Source organism: Dendrobates tinctorius, unplaced genomic scaffold (assembly GCF_039654945.1).
Source record: "Dendrobates tinctorius isolate UK_male_01 unplaced genomic scaffold, ASM3965494v1 ptg000241l, whole genome shotgun sequence".
Taxonomy (NCBI): Eukaryota; Metazoa; Chordata; class Amphibia; order Anura; family Dendrobatidae; genus Dendrobates; species Dendrobates tinctorius.
In genome coordinates this window covers 30,510,555-30,535,541 of record NW_027361908.1, presented here as the reverse complement: position 1 = coordinate 30,535,541, position 24,987 = coordinate 30,510,555, and the positions used below count along the sequence as shown (strand labels likewise).

At 43.3% G+C, this 24,987-nt stretch overlaps 1 protein-coding gene across 2 annotated transcripts in view; it reads left to right on the top strand.

The window, feature by feature from the left end:
• The window catches only part of POC1B (POC1 centriolar protein B), a 162,685-nt gene extending 145,682 nt beyond the window's left edge, over window positions 1–17,003 (top strand). For both annotated transcript variants that reach the window (XM_073557015.1, XM_073557016.1), the window contains exons 11-12: window positions 8,837–9,034; window positions 13,036–17,003. In XM_073557015.1, the coding sequence (XP_073413116.1) occupies window positions 8,837–9,034; window positions 13,036–13,128 (291 nt within the window). In that variant the 3' untranslated portion in view covers window positions 13,129–17,003. The remainder of the gene's footprint in view (window positions 1–8,836; window positions 9,035–13,035) is intronic.
• The last annotated feature ends 7,984 nt before the right edge of the window (window positions 17,004–24,987 follow it).

Sequence of the window (24,987 nt, the reverse complement as noted above, 5' to 3'; positions counted from 1 at the left end):
CTGCTGCTGCAACGGCTCTAAACACCTTGCCGCTCCCCACTCACATCAGTGAGGCCCGGCAGCAATTACTCAGCGGTCTCCACATGGCCAAAGCTCACCAGAAAAAAAAACTGAGGGGCCTGTGATAATGTCATGATCACGTGTGTCAGGACGCAGATGTTTCCGCAAGGCGAACCCATGTGACACAAGTGACCCTGGATACACCGCCTCCAGTGGGGCGCATTTAAATAATAAAACGTGCAGGTGGATACGCCGCCTCCACCTGGCGAATTTAGGTATTACACGTTATACATACAATAATAAAATAATAAAGGGGGAACCTGGGAAACTTTAACAATGGTGGGCCCTGCGATAGGGAATGGGGACATGGAGACCTCCTAAGCTCCCCTGAGCCAGTGTCCCTGCACTCCTTACATTCCCTAAACAGGCTCCGCACCTGTCGCCGCACGCGTACCTTAACGCCCTTGCTCACCCTGACCCTAAACCCTCACTAGGGAATGGGTCGGTGCAGAGACTAATCCCACCACTGCACTAATAACACACATGAGGAAAGAGACAATACAGGGGAAACACCACTTAGCTTTGCTCTGTTGCGTGCGCTCCTAGCAACAGAGCCCTCCACCTGAGTGCATCTTCTCCTCCACCTGGATCCATCACCATAACAGGATCCTTCACCTTAGTGCAGCCTGGGAGCAGAGTCCAACACCAGTTGCAGCTGCTTAGTACCAGAGTCCCAAGGAAGTGTTCAGCTTCTGCCACGAAGTCAAGCATGCTTGAGTCCAGCTCAGCGGCCAAGTCCCACATGGTGAGTGCCACTCTCCATAGTAGCCACTCCACCAGACCATGCAGACACTTCCCGCTGACTTCATCACTGCGACCCCACCACGCCATGCCAGCCCTTCGTCCAGACACCATAGCTGCAACACGTCCCCCCTGGCTAAGCTGCGCAGGACTCCTCACCAGCCCCATCCTTCATCCAGGCTCTCCCACTCAAAGTGAAAGCAATCTCACAGGCCGTGAGTGAACACCCTGAGCACACCTTTATAGGGTGTCACACCTGATCCATAATTAAGTGAACATTAACCTAAACCTAAGGTGCGATACCATTCCCCACCACCGGGCAACTTAGAATGAACGACACCACGTGATGATTCTAATGGCCACCGGGGGCAATCACGACACACTTTGGAACCAAAGGAAAAAAAAGTTCACTTAATGCATTTAATACCGCCTGATCCAACACTGGATCATGACAGAATTAATGCAAAGTGGAATGAAAAGTTATATTTTTTCAACTAAAATGTTGCTAACGCGCAAACAGACAACGATAGCTGATAGAACCTCTGCCCCAAGTTGAAACGCATTGTCAGGAAAGGACCTGATGAACAAAGACCAGCCCCGGTCTTGCAAGTGATGTCACTTTCACGAGAGGACTGGCTTCCTTTTCCTGATCTGCAGTTAATCTACTTACAATGCATAGTGACAGTGCGCTCGGTAGCCGTGTCGTCCCTTCTTATCAGAGGTAACACAGTCACTGTGCATTAAAAAGAATATTGCGCATTGACAATATCCTACTGAGCATACGTCCAAATTGACAACCGACAAATACTCAGTAGGATCAGGTGCAACGCCAGTCACTGAAACAAACATGACTGGTGATGCATCGTTTCAGATGGGGGCTGAGGCAGGGACCGCAACCTCTTCCTTCTGATGCTGTCTCGTAACGTAGTGAGGGAATGATAGGGAATTTTTAATTTAAGTATATTAGAAAAGAGATTAGATTATGACATTACATAAACAGACATTTAATCATATTTTAGGAGTGTTCTTTTAATTTAACGAGGCAAACTCTGATTTGTCAACCGTATCCCAAGCATATGATGGTATTAAACATGTTTAACTGTTATTGCATAGGAAACCCTAATGCAGATGATAAGTTTAAGTTCTGTATCCTGTGCTTAGCTGCTCTTGATAATCAGTTTATAGCTTTGTTTTGGCTACAGCTTTGTTGTCTTTGAGATGTACCAGTAGTATTGTTTTCTGCAGCGTTGGCATGATGGTGGATTCCTGATAAAAACATATTGTAAGCTCACAACTGAAAATATCACTCTCTTATTCACATAATAAGCCAAATATATTTTTGAATTTGTAGTAAGGGATAAATGTGAAGCTCCATTCATCTGGAAAGCAGAAATGTTCCCTCATTGAGATCAATGCTTCCTCATTTCCCATTGATGTTTCCAATGTAAAAATGCTGCCTCTGAAGATTAATGTGGTTTACATACATTTAGCAACTACAGATACATAAATGCAGCATACTGATATTACATTAGCTGAAGTAATGTTAATGACCCAGTAATTTGATGTTTGGGGCATATTTTTAGAGGTATCACAAGACTTAGAGATGTCTCACCATGACAATCATATTTCTCCAGAAGTGGTCTCTTTTCAAGTGAGTTTACCAAAACAATGCTGTCTGTCGATGGCGCTCCATTCAGATTCATACAGGTGGAAAACGGAGAAAAAGGTTAATTATTCTCTAGATCGGTATATTCATCATACCTCATGTATACACAGACAAACCATGAGGGACGTACTGGTTCTCTTAACCCCCAAACTGGCTGAGTATGGGATCTTATCAGAAATCTCAAGGACCCAGACTCTTGTCTACACAAATTGGGGGGGAAACGCCCCAAATCGGGCAGACTGAAGATGAGTTTTTGGTCAGGTTTCAAGGCATGTAAATTGTTTGGACTTTGACTTGTTGCGTAGCTCTCTCTCTCCTAGGTGGTACTTGTGAGAATTTTTCATTTTGCAAAGGAGATAATTTGCATACACATTCATGGTGGTTTCTCACTAATCTACTGGTGATGTGCTTTTTAGGCACACTTCCATTTGTGGCATGTATTAGAAAGTGTTTCTTTGGCTGGTGGCTTGGGCAACCTATATATGGTAATTCATACAGTTGTCTCTAGACAAGATCATGTTTTGAATCTGGTGATAGAAGGGAGGACTATTTCATTTCCCAGGTACACTGCTAGACCTAACCTTCTGACAAAATCTTCAAGACTCGTCATAAAATGTCAACAGTTTTGCTCCATGTATTTCAATTCATCATCATACAGTGGGGAAAATAAGTATTTGATACACAGACAATTTTGCAAGTTTTTTTTTACCTGCAATGAATGAAGAGGTCTGTTATTTTTATCGTAGGTACACTTCAACTATGAGAGACAGAATCTTAAATAAAATTCAGAAAATCCCATTGTATGATTTTTACATAATTAAATTGCATTTTATTGCATGAAATAAGTATGTGATACAATAGAAAAACAGAACTTAATATTTGGTACAGAAACCTTTGTTTGCAATTAGAGGTCAGACGTTTCCTGTAGTTCTTGGCCAAGTGTGCACACACTGCAGCAGGGATTTTGGCTCACTCCTCCATACAGATCTTGTCCAGATCTTTCAGGTTTTGGGGCTGTCGCTGGGCAACAATGAGTTTCAGCTCCCGGCAAAGATTTTCTGTTACGTTCAGGTCTGGAAACTGGCCAGGCCACTTGAGGACTTTGAAATGCTTCTCCTTGGTTGCCCTGGCTGTGTGTTTTTGGTCATTGTCATGGTGGAAGACCCAGCCACATCCCATTTTCAATGCTTTTACTGAAGGAAGGAGGTTGTTGGCCAAAATTTAGCGATACATGACCACATCCATCCTATATTCAATACAGTGCAGTCGTCCTGTCTCCTTTGCACAAAAAAGCACCCTCAAAGTATGATGTTTCCCCCACCGTCCTACACAGTTGGGACGGTGTTTTTGGGGTTGTACTCATTTTTCTTCTTCCTCCAAACACGGTGAGAGGAGTTGATACCAAAAAGTTCTATATTGGTCTCATCTGACCACATAACCTCCTATGCATCCTCTGTATCATCCATATGGTCATTGGCGAACTTCAAATGGGCCTGGACATGTGCTGGCTTGAGCAGGGGGACCTTGCGTGCCCTGCAGGATTTTAATCCATGATGGGGTAGTGTGTTACTAATGGTAATCTTTGCGCCTGTGGTCCCAGCTCTCTTCAAGTCATTGACCAGGTCCTCACGTGTATTTCAGGGATCATTCCTGACCTTTCTCAGAATCAGCCTTACCCCAGGAGGCGAGATGCTACATGGAGCCCCAGACCAAGGAAGATTGATAGTGATCTTGTGTTTGTTCTATGTTCTAATAATTGTGCCAACTGTTATTGCCTTCTCACCAAGCTGCTTGCCTATTGTCCTGTAACTCATCCCTGCCTTGTGCAGTTATATAATTTGGTCCCTGGTATCCATTGACAGTTCTTTGATCTTGGTCATGGTGGAGAGGTTGTATTGTGATTGAGTTTGTGGACAGGTGTCTTTTATACAGGTAATAACGAGTTCAAACAGGTGCAATTAATACATGTAATGAGTGCAGAGTAGGAGGGCTTCTAAACGAAAAGCTAACAGGTCTGTGAGAACCAGAATTATTGCTGATTGGTAGGTGATCAAATACTTATTTCATGCAATAAAACAGTAAGTATGTAAAAATCATGCAATGTGATTTTTATGGATTTTTTTTAAGATTCTGTCTCTCACAGGTGAAGTGTACCTACGATAAAAGTTACGGACCTCTCCATTCATCGTAGGTAGGAAAACCTGCAAAATCGGCAGTGTATCAGATACTTATTTTCCCCACTGTGTACCTGATGAAGACTCTCATTCAGAATTGAAATATGTTACACAATTTTCTAGAATAAACCAAAAAGTGTAATCTTTTGCTACAAGTCCTGAAAAGTCTACTTTCGGGTTTGGTTTGGTGGTGCCTGTGAAAACAAAATGGCCCTTTTCTTGGTGTTCAGCTTCTTGGAAACTGCATTTTTCCTTTTCAGTTCCTCTGATAAAATAAAAACAATTGATACAAGTTTATCTTGTGAAAATATAAGCTGACGAACAATACCACCCTTTCTTTAACTTCATTATTTCTGTATCAAAATGTCATTTGAAGAAAATATTCCCTTAGTATAGAAAATGGATGGTTAACATCTTAACCCAAATGCATAAAAAGTCCCACAAATACAATGAAATGATATGCCTTAAGAGTGTCTTTGGGGGGTTTACACAGAAGTGAAGGGAAAGGTGCACATGGACACTCACTTTATGGTCTGTCAACACTAATAAATGGAAAACTTTGAGTAGTTCTACTTCATGTCGAAACACGTTACAGAAGTCAGACGTTCATGACTATGTAGAGAATTGCAGCACAAGGATTCTTTTTTTTATGAAAAAAGGAAGCTCAAGCGACCCTTTGTTGTCTCTGTGGTAAGAGCTAAAAAATAGTAAGAGGCTGTGGTCCGGGGGTGACACTGATGCACATCCAGGATGTGGTGTACTGTGCTATGTATCAAATGCAAAGTGTGTTTCCCATGTTGCCCTCAGTTGTTGCTATAGCATCCGACCGCCGCTCACGAAAAGTAGCTTGTTGATTTATTTAAGACTCCTAAAACAATTAGTACCCAAAGGGTTAAACCTGTACAATATAGTTTCTGTCCTCCTATACGTTACTGTTTATGTGGCGTTTTCAGTATCAATGACGCCATCGGTGCATTAATCCTCCTACAACCTAGAGTAAAATGGAGCGTTCTCATCACTGTGGACCGTGGACCCAGGAGAAGGTCCATACAGGATTGAACTACTGGATATAGGATTTTTTTTTTTTTTAATTGCTAGACGGAAAATAGTGAGAAATTGCAACTATTGGTACCTTGTACAAAGGAGCAGAACTTCTCATTGTGCTCTGATTAACCCCTTGTTTCTGAAACTTGTCAGTACGTGTTCTGCTTACCCTGTAAGACTTGACAACTTCTTCCCGGTGACCTGATATCCAAATTGCTTGAAGCTGATTTTAGTTCCTATATAGTAATTGCCACTGGAGATGGCTCATCTGTCCAGTATTCAGATGGTGCATTCATTTCGATGCGCACAGTGTATTGCTGCATTTCTCATGCAGTTTTGGTAAAAATGGGTACTGACTTTTAAACAATGTTCACACGTTGCTTGTTTTTGCACACTCATTGCTTTGTATGGGTGAAAAATATGCCGCAGTTTTCCAATTCCATTAAGAAAAAAACAAACAAGCCTGTGCATGAGATTTCCGAAATCTCGTAGGTTTAGCTGGTACTAAGGTAAAAAGCAGGATTAATTTGCATTAAAAAATGCAGCTTGTGAACATAGCCTAACTCTTCCAACTGATACGTGAAGTTAACCCTGGTTTACATCATCGTCAATTACTACACAGCTCCTGTCTACGCTGATCTCAGCACGGTTTTTAACCTGCTGCCATGTGCCATAAAGAACGGCACCTGATTGGAATCATTCAGCCTTCACTATTTCCTTACAGTGGAAGCAGTGTTTTTGATTGGCTATAGCAGTCACATGACTGTCAAACTACATGGCACTGAGATCTGTTTTTTTCTGGGGATTTTTGCATGTTTTGCTGCACTGAACTATTAAGGGGGTTTTCCGTTAGGGGACAACCCCTTTTAAGGATTGATGGCATGTGGAGGAAAGAACTGGACTAAGCTTCTGTATATTAGAGGGAGTTTATCACAAGATGACTCTTCAAACTATGCACAGACAGTGAGTGCACCCATGGCATAGCAATCAATAAGTGCACCTACTTGATTTCCATCATTCTCCACTCCCCCTCTTTGACAGCTCTGCATTATAAAGTCAGTGAAGGGAGGAGATGGATGGAAAACTTGTAAGAGGGAACGTGCACTTAAATGTTTAGCCCCGCCACTGTTGCACCGAGCACTTGTACTTGGTATCAAAGGAGGCAGGGCTATCGGGAGAGGAAAGGAGGGAGTAGCAGCCAGGACCAATGAAGAGATAGGGGGAGTGTCTTAGACTACTTCAGATTCTCTGAAGACACTGAAGCTAAGCTGCAGTAACAGATCATGTCTATGCCCTAAAGCAGACGAGCTATAAGAGGAGTATTACTATCCACATATACGGTAGTTTTTAGCATGTGTACATACAGGTCCTTGTCACAAAATTAGAATATCATCAAAAAGTTAATTTATTTCAGTCCTTCAATACAAAAAGTGAAACTCATGTATAGAGTCATTACAAACAGAGTAATCTATTCCAAGTGTTTATTTCTCTTAATGTTGATTATGGCTTACAGCCAATGAAAACCCAAAAGTAGTTATCTCAGTAAATTAAAATAATTAACAAAAAACACCAGTAAAGGCTTCCTAAGCATTTAAAAACATCCCTTAGACTGTTTCAGTAGGCTCCACAATCATGGGGAAGACTGCTGACTTCACAGATATCCAGAAGGCAGTCACTGACACACTCCACAAGGAGGGTAAGCCACAAAAAGTCATTGCTAAAGAAGCTGGCTGTTCATAGAGTGCTGTATCCAAGCATATTAATGGGAAGTTGAAGGAAAAAGTGTGGTAGAAAAAGGTGCACAAGCTGCCGGGATAACCGCAGCCTTGAAAGCATTGTTAAGAAAAGGCCATTCAAAAATTTGGGGGAGATTCACAAGGAGTGGACTGCTGCTGGAATCAATGCTTCAAGAGCCACTACACACAGATGTATCCAGGACATGGGCTACAAGTGTCACATTCCTTGTGTCACGTCACTCATGACCAATAAACAACGCCAGAAGCGTCTTACCTGGGCCAAGGAGAAAAAGAACTGGACTGCTGCTCAGTGGGTCCAAGGTGTTGTTTTCAGATGAAAGTAAATTTTGCATTTAATTTGTAAACCAAGGTCCCAGAGTCTGGAGGAAGAGTCACACATACATTTCAGGAAGTCAACATTTTGGATTGGCTGTAAGCCCTAATCATCAACAGAAATAAACAAATGAAATGGATCTCTCAGTAACAACTCTATATAATATGAATCTCACTTTTAGTATTGAAGAACTGAAATAAATTATCTTTTTGATGATATTCTCATTTTGTCAGAAGCACCTGTAGCTATGCCTTTACTTTCAGTAGCACCTTATGGGCAGAACAGGTGGCTCAGTGGTTAGCACTGGGGTCCTGGGTTTAAATCTCACCAAGGACAACATCTGCAAGGAGTTTGTATGTTCTCTCCGTGTTTGTGTGGGTTACCTCCGCGTTCTCCTGTTTCCTCCCACACTCCAAAGACATATAGTTAGGGAATTTAGATTGTGAGCCCCCAATGGGGATAGAGATGATAATGTCTGTAAAGTGCTGTTGAATATGATGTGGAAGACATGCATAACTTGAATTATAATAATGAATTATTAATACTCTTTATAGCCCTGCTTTCTGTTAATTTATTCTTTCTTGGTTGCTCTTGCTTACAAGCTCATTTTGCCCAAAATTAAAGGGGTTGCCCAGGACTTTTATATTGATGGCCTATCCCATTTGAATCTATAGGGGGTATTAGGGGTGCCCAGCCATGGCAACAATCCGTAGACAGACCTGTGTTGTGCAGCTCCGCAACACAGCACATCAATATAAAAGTCCCAGACAACCCCTTTAACCGCTTTTTCTGGAATAGATAATAACCTTAAAGGAGTTATCTGGCCATATAATATAGATAAACTATCCTTAAGATAGGTCATGAATGTCAGATCAGTGGGGGTTTGACAGCTGTCACTCCAACTGATCAGTCATTATTGGCTCCAGTGGTGGTCAGAGCTTAGCATTGTACAGTATAATTCCAATCAATGTGTTGTAGTCGCTGCCGCATACTGCAGATCAGCTCCCAATCAATGGGCAGATAGACTGACAAACCACTCAATTATATACTTACATTATTGTTTTTTTGTGACACTACACAGATACATCAGTCGCATGGCATTGGTGAGAATCCTGGAAGGAGTGACAGCGTGCCTTATAACACATCACCAGCACTGCCTTCTGCCATGAAGAAAAGAGGACACAGAGATGAACATGTGGCAGATGTGCAACCAGTTTCCCAATCATCACTCAGCAGCACCTTGGAGCAAATTCTGGACCAACTAAGTATATTAACTCAGGTATGCTCAATGCACTTGAGAAATTATGTATTGTATTTTTTTAACAAATTTTGGCATTCATAAAAAAATACCCAATAGTCAACATGAAAGATTCAGGAAGAATACTTGCTCTATGTACATTCATAATTCATACCAAGTATGTATGTAAGTAGGAAACAATTAAAGGAGCACTCCAGGTTTTTTTTTTTTCAATCATCCTGACAGTAGTCCCCCACGATATATATAGTTGTCCCCTCTATGTGGAAATACATGGTATACTTTTCAATTACATCATAAGATCACAGAGCGACCCCATCCCCCCCCGTAAGAATTGTATGACCTTACATTCTGTGAAAGGGGTCCCTATTTTAGTAAGTAGAGCTGTCTGTTAATCTGCAGTTGCATAGAATGTTGCACTGACGTTCTCCACAACAGAAGCTGTTATCAAAGATAATGATGATTACTGCACAGCACCTTTCACACAATTATAATGCAGGGCATTATAGTTCAGCTTTCCTGTCTGTATACCTATAATCTATTAGCTCATTCAAGAGATTATAGAGGAAAGCGTAATCATAGTGTCCTCCCAACAAACAGATGTGATTGACTCCTAACATCCCATGTGATGCATCATGAGATTATGCGAGAGCATGCTCTGCTGTAAGAATGCTATACGCTAATGTAACCCTGGCCTAATAGTGCAAAAACAGCTCCAACCTTTTCAAGCACATATTCCATTCTCAAGGTGCCCGATGCTTTGCACGAAGACACTAGCAGCAGCTCCTTTTAAGTCCTGTAAGTTACAAGTAGGACCTACTATGGATTGGACTTGTTTTTCTGGTATTATTATTTTTTAGAAACAAAACACGTCGTGTTTGGAGGAGACAGAATGCTGAGTTGCATCCAAAGAACACCATACCTACTGTGAAGCATGGGGATGGCAACATCATGCTTTGGGGCTGTTTCTCTACAAAATGACCAGGACAACTAATTTGTGTACATGAAAGAATGAATGGGCCATGTATCGTGAGATTTTGAGTGCAAACCTCCTTCCATCAGCAAGGGCATTGAAGAAATGTGGATGGGTCTTTCAGCATGATACTGATCCCAAGCACACCGCCAGGGCAAAGAAGGAGTGGCTTTGTAAGAAGCATATGAAGTCCTGGAGTGACCTAGCCAGTCTCCAGATCTCAACCCCATAGAAAACCTTTGGAGGGATTTGAAAGTCCATGTTGCCCAGGGACAGGCCCAAAACATCTCTGCTCTAGAGAAGATCTGCATGGAGGAATGGGCCAACATACCACCAACAGTGTGTGCCAACCTTGTGAAGACTTTCAGAATTCGTTTGACCTTTGTCATTGCTAACAAAGGATATATAACAAAATATTGAAATGAACTTTTTTTAATGACCAAATACTTATTTTCCACCATAATTTGCTAAATACATCTTGCCAAATTAGACAAGGTGATTTTCTGGATTTGTTTTCTCATTTTGACTCTCATAGTTGTGGTCTACCTATGATGACAATTACAGGCCTCTCATTTTTTTTAATTGGGAGAACTTGCACAATTGGTGTCTGACTAAATACTTTTTTCCCAACTGTGTATACAATATATATGCATAAATATACAGTGTGTGTATGTGTGTGTGTATATGTGTGTGTATATATATATATATATATATATACACACATTATGAAGGTCTTCTCCACACAGCCCCTCATCACCCCATTCCCCCACAGCCCCTCATTATCCCCTATTCCCCACACAGCCCCTCATTATCCCCCATTCCCCACACAGCCCCCCATTCTCCACACAGCCCCTCATCATCACCCCATTCCTCACACAGCCTCTCATCATCTCCCCATCCCCCACACAGCCTCTCATTATCCCCCATTCCCCATACAGCACCTCATCATCCCCCTTCTCACCACACAGCCCCTGATCACCCCCCACTCTCCACACAGTCGCTCATCATCCCCTCATTCCCCACACAGCCCCTCTTCATCCCCCAATTCACCTCACCACACAGCCCCTCATCTTTACCCCATTCCCCACACAGCCCCTCATCACCCACCATTCCCCACACAGCCTCTTAGCCCCCACAGCTCCTAATCATCCCTTCTTCCCACACAGCCCTTCATCACTAATTCCCCTCACAGCCTCTAATCACCCCCAATTCCCCACACAGCCCCTCATCATCCCCATTCCCCACACAGCCCCTCATCACCCCCCCATTCCCCACACAGAGCCTCATCATTCACCCTTCTCCCCACAGCCCCTCATCTTCACCCCCTTCTCCCCACAGCCCTTCATCTTCACCCCTTTTCCCCACAGCCCTCATCTTCATCCCCCTTTCTCCACACAACCCCTCATCATCCCCCTTCTCCCCACAGCTCCTCATCTTCACCCCCCCTTTCTCGACACAGCCCCTCATCATTCCCCCTCTCACCACAGCCCCTCATCTTCACCCCTTCTCCCCACAGCCCCTCATCTTCACCCCTTCTCCCCACAGCCCCTCATCTTCACCCCTTCTCCCCACAGCCCCTCATCTTCACCCCTTCTCCCCACAGCCCCTCATCTTCACCCCTTCTCCCCACAGCCCCTCATCATCCCCCTTCTCCCCACAGCCCCTTATCATCTCCCCACAGCCCCTCATCTTCCCTTCTCAGCACACACAGCCCCTCATCACCCCCCCTTTCTCCCCACAAAGCCCCTCATCATCTCCCCATTCCACACACAGCACCTCATCATAATCTTCCCTTTGCAGGTCCACTCAAGTAGCAACAACCCCTTTCCAAAATACATCCTCAGGGTCCTTACACCGAGTCCTACTTCCTCACTCTCATTTGCAGCCCTTAGTCCTCTCCTCACAGGGCTCTATCGTGGAGCCCCTCATTTCACATTTACTTCTCCAGCAGCCTTGCCAAAACACTGCTTCCTGCGATTGGATCTTCACTGGACTGAAGGAGGCCCCGCCCCTTCCAGTGACATAATTACCTCAAGAAATCAACTCTGATCTAGACACAAACCCTGCTGCCAGCCGCATCTCACAGTACTGTGCTGCACAGCAGGCATGGCCGCACGCAGTTTGCTGTGTGCAGCCATCAGGCGTCCGGCCCTGCACAGCTGCTGGGTGAGTGGCCCAGGGGGGATAAGCCTCCATGCCACCCGGCAGGTAATGTTCTTCCAGCATTCTCTAAAGCCAGACTTGTCCATCAGACTTCCACATAGAGAAGCGTGATTGACCACTGCACAGGACAGTTTTCCAACACTCCATCCAACACTTGGCATTGTGCTTGGTGATGTAAGGTTTTTTTTTATTCTGCTAGTAAACCATGGGAACCCAGGCCATCAGGCTCCTGGTGCGTAGATTATGTGCTGATGTTAATCCCAGAGAAGGTTGGACTCATCAGTTATGGAGTCTCCAGAGAGTTGGCACTATGCACTTTAGCATTTGGTGACCTTGGTCTAGAACTTTTACATGGACTGCCATTTCGGGAGTGCGTTTCTTTGGTTTCTAAATGTTTCCTCATTTTAATAATACCATTCACAGGTGATCATAGAATTTTTAAGAAGAGCGAGAGTCTTGAACTGACTTGTTACAATGGTGGCCTCTTATTATAGCAACACAGTTAAGTTCAGCGAGGTCTTTAGAACAAGCCATTATTTCACAAGTGTTAGTAACGGCAGACTGCATGGCTACCGGATCGACTATACACGTGAGGGACTGATGAGAAGCATGAATTCAGTAATTGGGGGATGTGTCCCAATACTTCTGTATGCGTGGTGTATAATATTCTGCCGGTTGACAGGTGCTGCTGTTACAAGATGGCTGATCGGTGTATCTGCTTTTGTAAGATCAATGGCAGAATATACATGAAAAGTTTGTTTTTGGAAAAGGGAAATATCTAGGGTTCTAAAAAATGTTTCAGTTGAGGCTTTAGAAAGAATGTGTTATTGTAGAAGGGAAGAGCTGCAAATACGGTACTACTTTCGAGTGATACTTTTTTTTTTGGCAGACTGTTTCTATATTGGAGCGCCGACTGACATTGACAGAAGATAAACTCAAGGAATGCCTTGAAAATCAGCAGAGGACCTCCGAGTCCGACTGATGAGGGAGAATGTGTGATCCCGCCACAGCAAGATAGTCTGCTTTGAATGTTTTTAAATTAAATGTTATTTATTATTGTTTCTTTATCTAATTTATGTTTCCTCTTATTGTAAGTTGGATTTTATGTCTCTAGAGGATACTGCTATTTCTATGATTCTGAAAGTGTATGTCTACATTCACAGCCATGACTTCACTCCTCAGTATTGAAATTCCATCACGAATAAGGAAATGTTGTGGAATTATGGAAATCACAGGATCAATACACGTTAATGATATGCAAATGATGAAAAACAATTTTCAAAACATCTTGAGCTATTCAGTATATAGTATGAGTGTCACGTGCAGAAATTCACACTTACAGAGATTATCAATGGTTGTCTAAGGAATGTTCTGCCACGCTGAATGCAAATCATCAAGATCCGCTGCTGACAGCCCCCAATGATGATACAGATGTGCTAGATGGGAGATAAGTCCATAGACTCGGCAGACCATGGTATCATGTTTAGGCCTTGCAGGCCGCTCACAGTAGCACAAGCAACATGTGGCCCGGCATTGACATGTTGAAAAACAGATCCTGGGACCTTTTCCAGAATTTGCCGAACCATTGGTTCTATGACCAAATCAATGTAAAACTGATCTGTGTTTGGGATGAATACTAGATAGGTCCAGCTAAAGTACATTACAACACCCCACATCGTAATCTCACATGTAGGTCTGGTGCTATTTTCCTTCGTGAATGCCTCTTCATGGCATCGCCTATGTAATCTCAAGGTACACTACCAACTGAACGTTGGGCCTTGCTCACACCACTGTAATTTTCGTCTTGGCGCAATCCAACAAAACATCTGATTCGGATTGCACTCGGACCAATGTTATTCTATGGGTCTGATTTTTTTTTTTTTTTTCTCCTCAGACAGAAACAGTCCAGGAAAGAAAAGTTGCAGTATGTCAGAGTTTGATCCGATATTCACATCGCACTCTGCCATGCAAATATATGAGTGCATGGAAATCATCCGACTGCACTTTGATGACATCTGAGTGCAGTTGGATTTTCTCACACTGGCACAATGGAGAAGATGTGGAAATTTTGTTCTCCATCTTATCCTAACAGTGTGATACAATTCTCTCAATTTGAGAGAATTCGATCACACTATGCTCACACTCTGATCAGAATTTGGTCAGAGTGTAATTTCCATAATCGTCCCGAATCTCACGGAAGAGAGAATATATGGCTGTCTGACCTTAGCCTGACATCGATTTAAATCAAAAAAACAATACTACGGCCATTTATCCAAAGTGTTACAAGAGCCGTTTTTTAACACTACAATGTCAGGCCGCATGTTGCTTCTGCTGAGCAGCCTGCATGCCCTAAACCTTTTGCCATGGCCTGCAGCATCTCCAGACTTGTCTCCCATCAGGCACATCTAGAATTTAATTGGTCAGCAATTACAAAGGGAGCTGCCAGCAGCAGATCTTGATGGTTTACATTCCCAAGTGCACATAGTGTGGCAGAATGCTCCCTAGAAAGCCATTAATATCCTCGATGATTGGAGCCAAGGTGTGGTAGTGTGTGTAATTCTGCAGGTGCTGCTCATAGTTGATACTGAATAAATTCAGATGTTTTAAAAACATTTTGCTTCAATTTTATAATTTGCATATCATTAACATGTCTATCCATCCCGTGATTTCCAGAATTTGACAGCTTTTCCTTCTTGGTGTTGGAATTTCCATGTCAAAGAATGTATAATGGAAAATGACGAAGTCTGTACCTAGCCTGTGTTTACGGATGGCTTTTCTCTCCATGCTTCTGCTCCCTACTTCTTCCTAACATACATTTGCTAGGTGACATAACGTTAGGCCAAATAAATAGCAAGATGAATCCAGGATTAAAGTAAAGTATGTAATCTGTTACCATGGAAACCCATAGATCAGTTTTATCATTGTAGACCTAAAACGGCAGGAGATTTTTAATCAAAACCGGTGGCAAAATTGCTTTTTTTTTTATTTCAGGAGCATTGAAGTAATAATGTCAGACTATGGTGACCTTCCCTTTTTAAGTTATTATATGTAATTTTGAAAATAATTATTGTATGCTTTTGGAGGCTTTTTTTGTTTTTTTTCAATATACAGGGTAATATGTTATTGGATAAGATCATAATTTTAGTCATTTTAATAGCAAATCATACTATCTGATATTGCTTGAAAATCTAAATCTGGATGAAATGTGCGCATATCGCTGCTGAGAGAACACAAGTATCTCCAAAGATGATCATTGGGGGCATTCAGAGACTGCCACCCCACTAACTGCGATCATGCCTCAGTAGGATACTGACTATGTGCTAATCCGGAATACTCCGTATACAGGCTGGAAATACAGGCCACACTTCAGCAAAAAATATCATTAAAACTTTAGGTTGTTTGGGATCTTGATTTAAAGGGGCTGTCCAGGCAAAAAGCTAAATAATCCGAAGTGCTTGGATCAGTAAAAAATAAACCAATTGTCATCTATCGGTAACTACCTGGATCCAGCACAGTTCGCTCCCTGGTCTGCTCTGACACACCAAGAGTAGACGTCACAGTTCCACCAGCAGCAGGACCACTGTAGGTTGTGATTGGCTGCAGCAATCAGGTGACTTGAGCAGCACATCATACGGATGTTTTTCTGGTGACGCACTGATGATATATCCTGATACTGATGGAGCTGTGACGTCTCCTTTTCCTGTGTCCGAGCAGACCACGGAGCTGCCTGTGCTGGATCCAGATGGTTACCGGTAGAGGAGTATCACTTAGTTCTTTATTGTTTACACTTCCAAGCCTTTAGGAGACATTTTTTCTTTTTGCCTCTTAAGATCAATGTTTAGCCTGTGGACCACTTATGGAGCCTTGATATATGCAGCTTTTGGCAATATATTGCTTTTGGTCCATGCTTTATTGACTATGCTTTTTTATTATTTCATGTTTTATGGTGTGAACGCTGCTTTACTTCTTTGTAACAATTACTTATTTAACCTTAATTGTACTGGTTTAGGCTTAAAAATAGCAAAACTGTGAGGACTCATTCAGAGGCCTGTGCCAGTCGGACCGAGCACGGACCTCTAATTTCAGGAACTGGCCGCGGCTCTCCCAACCAGAGTGTGATGGGTTCATATATCTCTATGCGTCAGGAGTGCCTCGATTAGTTTCATGCATTGCAATCCTTTATCAACTGAAATGTTCCGACTTGTGCATGAACCCTTAGTATGACTCTGGGCTATTCCAATACTTTAAGTGGAAATCATGATCATACTTGTCATTGGTGAAAGGGAACCTACTGTGGTGAGAGCCGGGAGACCCCAATCCAGTTTGCACTGTTTGCCAACTTTAGTCTATAGTGTTTGAGGGCCTTTGTTTTGGAAGTTTCACTCTTAGCCCCACCGCAATGCAACCGGCACAGTAGGTTTTACATTGTGTCGTTATAATAGGAACTAGAACTCAAGATCATTCAAGTATTCTGAATTTTTTCAAAGTACCGCAACTCCGTTTCTTTAGGCAATCTGTAACCTGTTGCTCTTAGGTGCATATACCCTCTAATGCTACATATTAAGAATCCTATTAAATGTTATCTGCACTAACTAGGATTTAATATTCCATTAATATCTTTTTGACATGTAGAGAATAGAACTAAAAGTTTTAATAGTAATTGCATGTTCTCCTGACATTCTTCTTTTAGCTGTTCACCTTTTCAGATATGGGAGTAAACCCACTCTGAGAATCTACAAAAGACAATCATTAATGGTCACCATGTCAGTGTCTTATATTAAAGACTTATTCCAATCTTCGCCATTCATTAATTCTATGTGTGTGCCTTTTATAATAAAGATCTGCAATATTTTATTACTTTTTGCCTTCATTGTATTTATTGATTTTTTTTTTTTAGGTCATTTTTTGATGTTCCATGCGTAATATATGTACAAACGATTTATTGTTGATCAGCTGATTAATCTTAGAGGGATATAATCTGACATTCAAAGTTCAAACTCTAGAAAGAAAGGCAAAGTTGCGGAAGGGGAAGCAATATTTCTTCACATTTTTGTTGTCCTAAGTTTTGTGTCATCTGCCTGACATCTGTTTTTACTCTCTAAACTACCAACTGCATTAGCAGACGCCCTCTTCTGTTGCCAACCAGCTATAAAGAAAAAATCTTGTTTTGTGCATGAACAAAAAAAAAAATGATTAAGATCAAAGATGAGAAAAGATTAACCATGCAAAATGACTTGACACCGTATTTTGTACATCCTTTTTGATCAGTCTTGGTCAGAGGTCACCACGGCTGACCAGACTTGCTCAATTCCCAATAGGCCATAGTCTTATTGCATCAATGACATTAACAGAGAGATGCTTAGCATATGCCTTACAGGAGGTACAATGTCTCCTTGAGGAGATCCAGCTGGCAGAAAGTCTAGGGAATTGCAATCTTAAGTGAGAAATTGAAAATGTTTTGCTGCAGAAGAATTAAAACTCTTTTGCCCCCGATTTGTCATTTGCATTTTTTTTTAAGTCACTCAATTCATCAAAATGGCACACGTGACTCTTGAATTTGACTCAAAAGTAACAAAAAATTGACTTTTTTTGTCTCTTGAACTGATTTTTTTGTGACTTTTGATTCCAAATTTAAAAAAAAAAAAATTCTGTAAAAATACGCCGTGGGGGATTGGAGTGAACTTGAGCCAGATTTGTCAACTTTTTAAGAAGTCATAATTGATGAATAAATAATTGGAATTGCAAGACTCTGCCCACAAAGCGAAAATTAAAAAAAAAAAAAATACAAGTGGGTACATATAAATTAGACTAAAAAAAAAGAGTATTTTATTAATTGAAGCCCCTGGTGTTTGTAAGTATAGGAGTCCAGTGGGTGGTCCTACTAGTGATTTCACAAGTATCTCAACCTACAAACACCAAGCATTTCAATCAATAAAATACAAGTTTTGCTGAAACTTTTCCCACAAACTGTACATCAATCTGATCATTTCCCCTGCTCTACTGTATAACATCCTACCTGTTGGTCAGACAACATAGCCGGCTCCCTTTACACTGAATAACCTTTTTGCTCATTTCAATGTATAAGTTCACCTTTAGGGTACCGTTACACCTAGCGATGCACCAGCGATATGACGCGGTCAGGATCGCTGGTGCATCGCTAGGTGGTCGCTAGTGAGCTGCCACACAGGCAGAAATCACCAGCGATATCGCAGGGGTCGGGGGTCGCTACTTACCTGTCAGACGCGGTGATCCTGCGTCCTGCCGCCCGGCTCCACGCGTCGCTCATCGGCGCCACAGGAAGCGCCGCAGGAAGTGACCGACGAGGAATGGTCCAGCAGCTTCTCGCGCGATCAGCAATAACCAGTGGGGGAGCCGGTCGGAGGTATCACATGCAGCGATATCGCTAACAATATCGCTGCAACGTCACAAAATCGGTGACTTTACAGCGATATTGCTAGCGTTGCGGATTCTGCTGCGGATCCACAGCGGAATTGGCCCTACGGATTCGCAGCAGATTCTGCTGCGCTGTACAGTACCCTTTTAGTCAATGTAAATTGAAAACTGCAGTGCCCATGGTGCGGAATTTTCCTCGCGAATTTGCTGCGGATTTAAATCCGCAGCATGTCGCTTTTTGTACGGATTCCGCAGTGGTTTGGCACCTGCTCCATGACAGGTGTCAAACCGCAGGCTAATCCGCAGTAAATCTGCAGATAAACAGCAGGTCTTTTGACCTGCGGATTTATATAAATCCACGCTGAAAATTTCGCAGTAGAATCGGCACCGTGTGCACACACCCTTAGTTTTCAATCACATGTCAGTTTTTCATGCGTGTGTGGTTAATTTTTATGGTGCTATTCCGCACTCATCCGTCCAAGTGAAGAAATGGACAGCACATGGATGCCACCTGTGCGGTGTCCCATTTTCACTGACTGGTTCCCAGTGAAGCATTAGAAACCGCTGGATTTTTGTTTTTTATTTTGCACACACACAAAAAAATGATGACACAGACAGTAAAAATCAACAGATGGACCTGTTTTAAAATCAGATCCAGCACATTGAAGGAAATTGGTTCATTTTTTTTTTTTACATGTGTGTATGAGAAAAGACCTGATATGTGAATTTGGCTTGTGTTTCAGCAACATTAACTATTGCAATAAATTGTCACAGGGAGCACTTATTCAAGGCTGTGTTCATATGTAGTGAAAATGCGGCTTTTTTTTTTTTTTCTGATGCTATTGTTATAGTTTCCACCATCACCTTTTTCCTCGCATTTTCAGATTTAGGTCGAGGTTTAGTTTTAGGCTATTCTTTTTATGCTTTCTAAGTTTATTTGTCTTGTGTTGTTTCAATCAATTGTATATTTAATAAAAATTGCATATATTTTTTGAAAAAGGAATTTTGTCATTCTAGTGCTTTTCTGTTCACTTCTCTCTTGGATGTAGAGTTGAGTGACGGATAAGATTTCAATTGGACTATATAGCACAATAGTTATTCTTGGATCAAAATATCGTGATTACTTTAAAACACAAGTGTGCTTTTTAAATGCAACCTCTACATAGAAGCCTATGGAGAAAAAACACATAAAATGCACAGGTCACCAGCATCTTTAGACACACAGTGGGCAGGAGTTCATGAAATCACATCCACTTTACATGGACATTTAGAATTTCTGAGCAAAAAAAAAAAAGTGGAAAAATGCAGCAATTACACTACATGAGAACCCAACAATCTTATGGCCAGGTTTAGGTGAGCGTTGTGAAGTGACTCTATGACCAAAAGGAGTATTGTGCTCCAGATGTGCATCAGAATCATGGTGACTCTGACACGTATCTGGAACACAATACTCCCCGTAGTCATAGACTTCACCACTTCGAATTTTTAATGAAATGGACATCTAAAAAAGTTTGAAGATTTTTACTTAAGACTTGATGTGTCGTCCTCTTCATTTCATAAGCAGGTGGGAAGCTGTACTGGAGAGCTCGGCCACAATGAGTGTGCACCAAGCACCTCATTAGTATAGTTCAATAAAGAAGAATAATAGGAAAATGCATAAATGGTTTAGCAGTGCACCCTAAGGTTACAATATATAGGGGACTACACAGGGCTCTTCTTAATTTGCACACTCATGTGCTGACAGACTCGCTATAATAGTGAATTATCCACCTTTTTAATTCTGTAACACATGTACACACTATTTTCTTGCCTGAAAAACTTTATTCACTAAAATGCTACGTAAACCTTATGTCAGTCTCTGGCAGTTTGTACTGTAAAGCAATCTAGCAACCTATAAATACATATAGTATGGGTGGAATAATATTTAGCTTTCCTTCATGTGCAATCACTCAAAACAGACTAGAGGCACACTGTTCAAACTTATGAAGATATTGTACAAATCTCCTCACGCATTCCGAGGAGGGAAAAGAATAGAAAAATTGACCAATTTGATTTCTTAAAAAGTTAGTAATGCTCTAGGAGTCCAAGGAATTTAATGCACTTAACTGTGCAATTATTAAGAGAAAGTGTGTTACTTCAATGAAATGTGCAATTCTGGCCAAAGTGGGGATTGACATCATGCGAATACTGAGAATCTGTTTTTTGTCCTAAAATATCAGGACAGCATCAGTACAGTCATTGGATTCAGCTGGTTTCTTAGAATAAACTTTCTAGCAGCTACAACCTTCCATGTGTGGTCAATATGTCTGTTCTTTAGGTCTCTAGTTCAGGCTGAATTAATGCTGAGGAAGTGGCACGGAAAAGCTTAATTTACAAGACAGAGCCATAACGAGTAGTGTTGAGCATTCCGATACCGCAAGTATCGGGTATCGGCCGATATTAGCTGTATCGGAATTCCGATACTTAGTTCCGTTACTTTTTTCATATCGAATACCGGAATCGGAAGTTCCCATAATGCTAGGAGCCCGCTCGATTTGATTCAGCCAATGGGGATCCTCAGAAGTGTGGGCATATCCTGTTAGGCATGTTGACTACTGGCATGGCTGTGATTGGCTGCTGAAATGATGTCATGATGCACTATAAAAAGTGCTGCAGCCGCCATTTCTGGTCACTCTGCTGTGAATTCAGGCTGCTGTTGAAGACTGTGAGGGACAGTTAGAAATAGCGATTCCACAAAACATATAGTGCTTAACCCAGGCTACATAAACCACCAGTGTAGCTTGCTTTTCCCTAGCAGCGCTGTTTTCACAGCTGTCTGCAAGGGCTGTGTGAGTGCAGACCCATGCTGTGTAGTGTGTCCTGCAGGCACGTCTGCTTGTAGGCCGGCCAGCGTGTGTCTCTGCCTCATACACATTTTTCTTTTATTGCTGCTTTTTTTTTCTCCTGTATAGTGTGCTTCCATACGTATCTATATACGTTGGTTGCAAACACTAAAGGAGTGGACAGCGGAGCCTTTCAGCAGCCTTTCAGTGCTATAGCCCATTTCTCTGCACTGTTTTTGGCTGTCTGATAGGTCTCTCTGTGTGTGAGTGCAGCTCACGTTGCAGTGTGTTCTACAGCCACCGCTAGCTGTAGTCCGCTCAGCGTGCGTCACTGCCTCATACATAGTCCTTTTTTGCAGCTAATTTAGCCAGATTTTTGCTCCTATATTAGTGTGCTTCCAACCGCATCCATTGTCATTGGTTGGTTGCAAACACTATATAGGATTAGATAGAGGAGCCTTTTTGCTGGCTCGTGCCCTTCAGGGCCAGCCAGGCTAGTATCACCCTATTTTTTGGAGCCTCATCAATTGCATTGTAGGTTAGCTTCCTGCATTGTAATCGCTCCAAAAAGTTTGTGATACTATAGCTTTCAAACTTTGGTCACATCCTTTCCTTTCCCCCCACCCAAAAAAAAGGAAATAAAGTTCACCAAACACTCCACTTTACAGTTGTCTAGGCCACATTAGATCATATTAAAGTGTAGTACACACACTCTTAGCCAAATTAGTGTTTCTTATACTGGTTAGCAGGTGTTCAGGAATAAGAACACTAAGCCACCCCTTTTTTTACTTTTCTGCCTATCTTTATCAGTCTACCAAGATGAAGAAGGCAGGGAGTAAGGCACGTGGTCGTGGCCGTGGAGTTTCAGCAGGGAGAGGACGGGGGGATTCAGCAGGGAGAGGACGTGGGGATTCGGTGTCTGCTGCGGCCACCAGTGACCCGGCATCCCCCACTTTTACCAGGCAACAGTCCTTCATGCGCAGCTTTGTAGGACCTCGCCGTACCCCACTGCTGTGTGACGAACAAATTGAAGCCGTTGGCGGATGGATGGCAGCTAACGCATCCACTTCAATGACTTCCGCATCCTCCCAAGGCCAGAGCACTGAAGAGCAACCATCTGTCTCTTCACCACCTGCCAAATTGCCCAGGCAGTCTGAGAGCCCTGGACAGGAGCCATCTCAATCTTTACTTCTGTTCTCAGAATCTGTTGGCTTGGAAAGAGGTGGCCAGCCAAGCAGCATTCTAGAGCGTGAAGAAGAGGGAGTATGCAGTGATGCGCAACTGCTTTGTCCCTCTGAATCTGAAGAGGCGGGTGGGCCAGTGCCTATGGTCAGCACACCTCAGTATGCATCAGATGATGAGACTCAGTTGCCAATTTCAGGTGCATACGGTGCTGGCGAGACAACCCAGGACCAGCCGATGCTTGAAGAGGGGAGTGGAGATGATGAGGTCCTTGACCCATCATGGCGTCAGCCACAGGAAGGTGGTGGGAGCAGCTCTGAGGAAGAGATTCCCTGAACGGCCAAAAGAGGAGGGAGAGGGCGGGGGCAGACTTGGTTGCCTGTAGCCTCCACTTTGGCACCCGTGAGGAGCAATCCTCTTCCAAAACACAAAACGGGCGCTCCCAGGACTTGCAGTGCGTGGTCTTTTTTTGACACAGTTGCAGATGACATTTGCTTTGTCAAATGCAAGCTGTGTCATCAGAAAGTGAAACGAGGGAAAAATGTGACCAACCTCAATACCACAAATATGTGGAAACATGTGCGTACCAAGCACGAGGTGGAGTTACACAAACACACTGAAGATGTAGGCCAACCTTCAGCAGCACCTACCACCTCTTCAGCTCATGTTGGGGCCTCTTCCTCCAGCTCACACACAGCTGGTTCGGCTTCCTCACTGGAACGCCATGGAAGAACCACTGCCACTGTTGTCCAGAGACCCAGTGAAATTCCACCCACTGAACCACGTTCGCAGTCATCAGCACACTCCCAGGCCACTCACCAGCAATCGGTAGCACAGGCATGGGAGAAAAAGCGGCCATACTCGGCAAACCATCCCCGAGCACTGGCTCTGAATGCCGGCATTGCCAAACTACTGGCCCTTGAGATGCTGTCATTCAGGCTGGTGGAGACTGACACCTTCCGGAACTTTATGTCATTGGCAGTTCCACAATACAATGTGCCCAGCCGCTTTTATTTCAGCAGGCAAGCTGTCCCTGCCCTGCAAAAGCATGTGGAGGGAAAAATTAAAAATGCGCTACTAAATGCCGTCAGTAGCAAGGTCCACCTGACCACCGATGCGTGGACCAGTAGCCATGGACAGGGACGATACCTTTCCCTCACTGCCCATTGGGTCAATGTTGTGGAGCCGGGTACAGATCTGGAGAGTGGCTCTGTATGTATTCTGCCAACTCCAAGGATTGCAGGAATGCAGTCTGTACATATTGAGTCCTCCTCCTACTCTAGTTCCTCGGAATCAGCACTGCGTGAGCCTGTTAGGCCAGATATGAGCACAGGTGTGGCCAAACGTCAACAGGCCGTCCTTAAATTAATTTCTTTGGGGAATCGGAGCCACACAGCACAGGAGCTCTGGAATGCCATCAAGCAGGAGAGCGATGTGTGGTTTGTGCCAGCGAATCTCCAGCCAGGTTTGGTAGTGAGTGACAATGGCCGAAATCTAGTGGCAGCTCTGGGCCTAGGCAACCTCACTCACATACCATGTCTGGCACACGTGCTCAATTTGGTCGTGCAGAGCTTTCTGAGGGACTATCCGGATCTTGATGCACTGCTGCACAAGGTTCGCCTAGAGTGTGCTCACTTGCGGCGTTCCAGCATGGCAAGATCGCGCATTGCATCTCTGCAACGCCGATTCCGCCTGCCAGAACATCGCATCATATGTGACCTCCCCACCAGGTGGAATTCAACGTTACATATGTTGGAGCGGTTGTGTGAGCAGCAGGCAGCAGTAATGGAGTACCAGCTGCATCAGGCGCAAACAAGTCGCACTGTGCGCCGGACACACTTCACCACCACTGAGTGGGCCACTATGAGGGACATCTGCCAAGTTTTGCGTGCCTTCGATGACTCCACGCGGATGGCCAGTGCAGATGATGCACTAATCAGCATGACTGTCCCCCTCATCTGTCCGCTTCAAAAAACCTTACAAGCACTAAGTGAGGAGGTTTTTGAAAAGGTCGAGGATGAGCAGTCAGAAATGCCATCTGCTTCTGGCAAGTCTGCGCAACGTGCTTCCACACAAAGGCCCAGGCAGGGGACACTTAGTGAGGAGGATGACGAGGAGTCAATGGAGGAGGAGGAACACATCTCTCCAGAGGAGGGAGGTACACAAGGCTCTAGTAGTCAATGTGTACAGCGAGGCTGGGGTGATGCTGAGCAGGCAGAGATGCTGCCTCAAGCTGGGGACAGCGTTTCCGGTCCAGTTGGCAGTCTGCAGCACATGGTTGATTTCATGCTGCAGTGCTTGTTAAATGACCGCCGCATCGCCAACATTCTCCACACGGCTGATTATTGGGTGTACACCCTCCTAGATCCTCGCTACCGGGACAACTTACAAAGCCTCATACCACAGTTGAACCGGGAGCGAAAAATGCGGGAGTACCAAGAAAC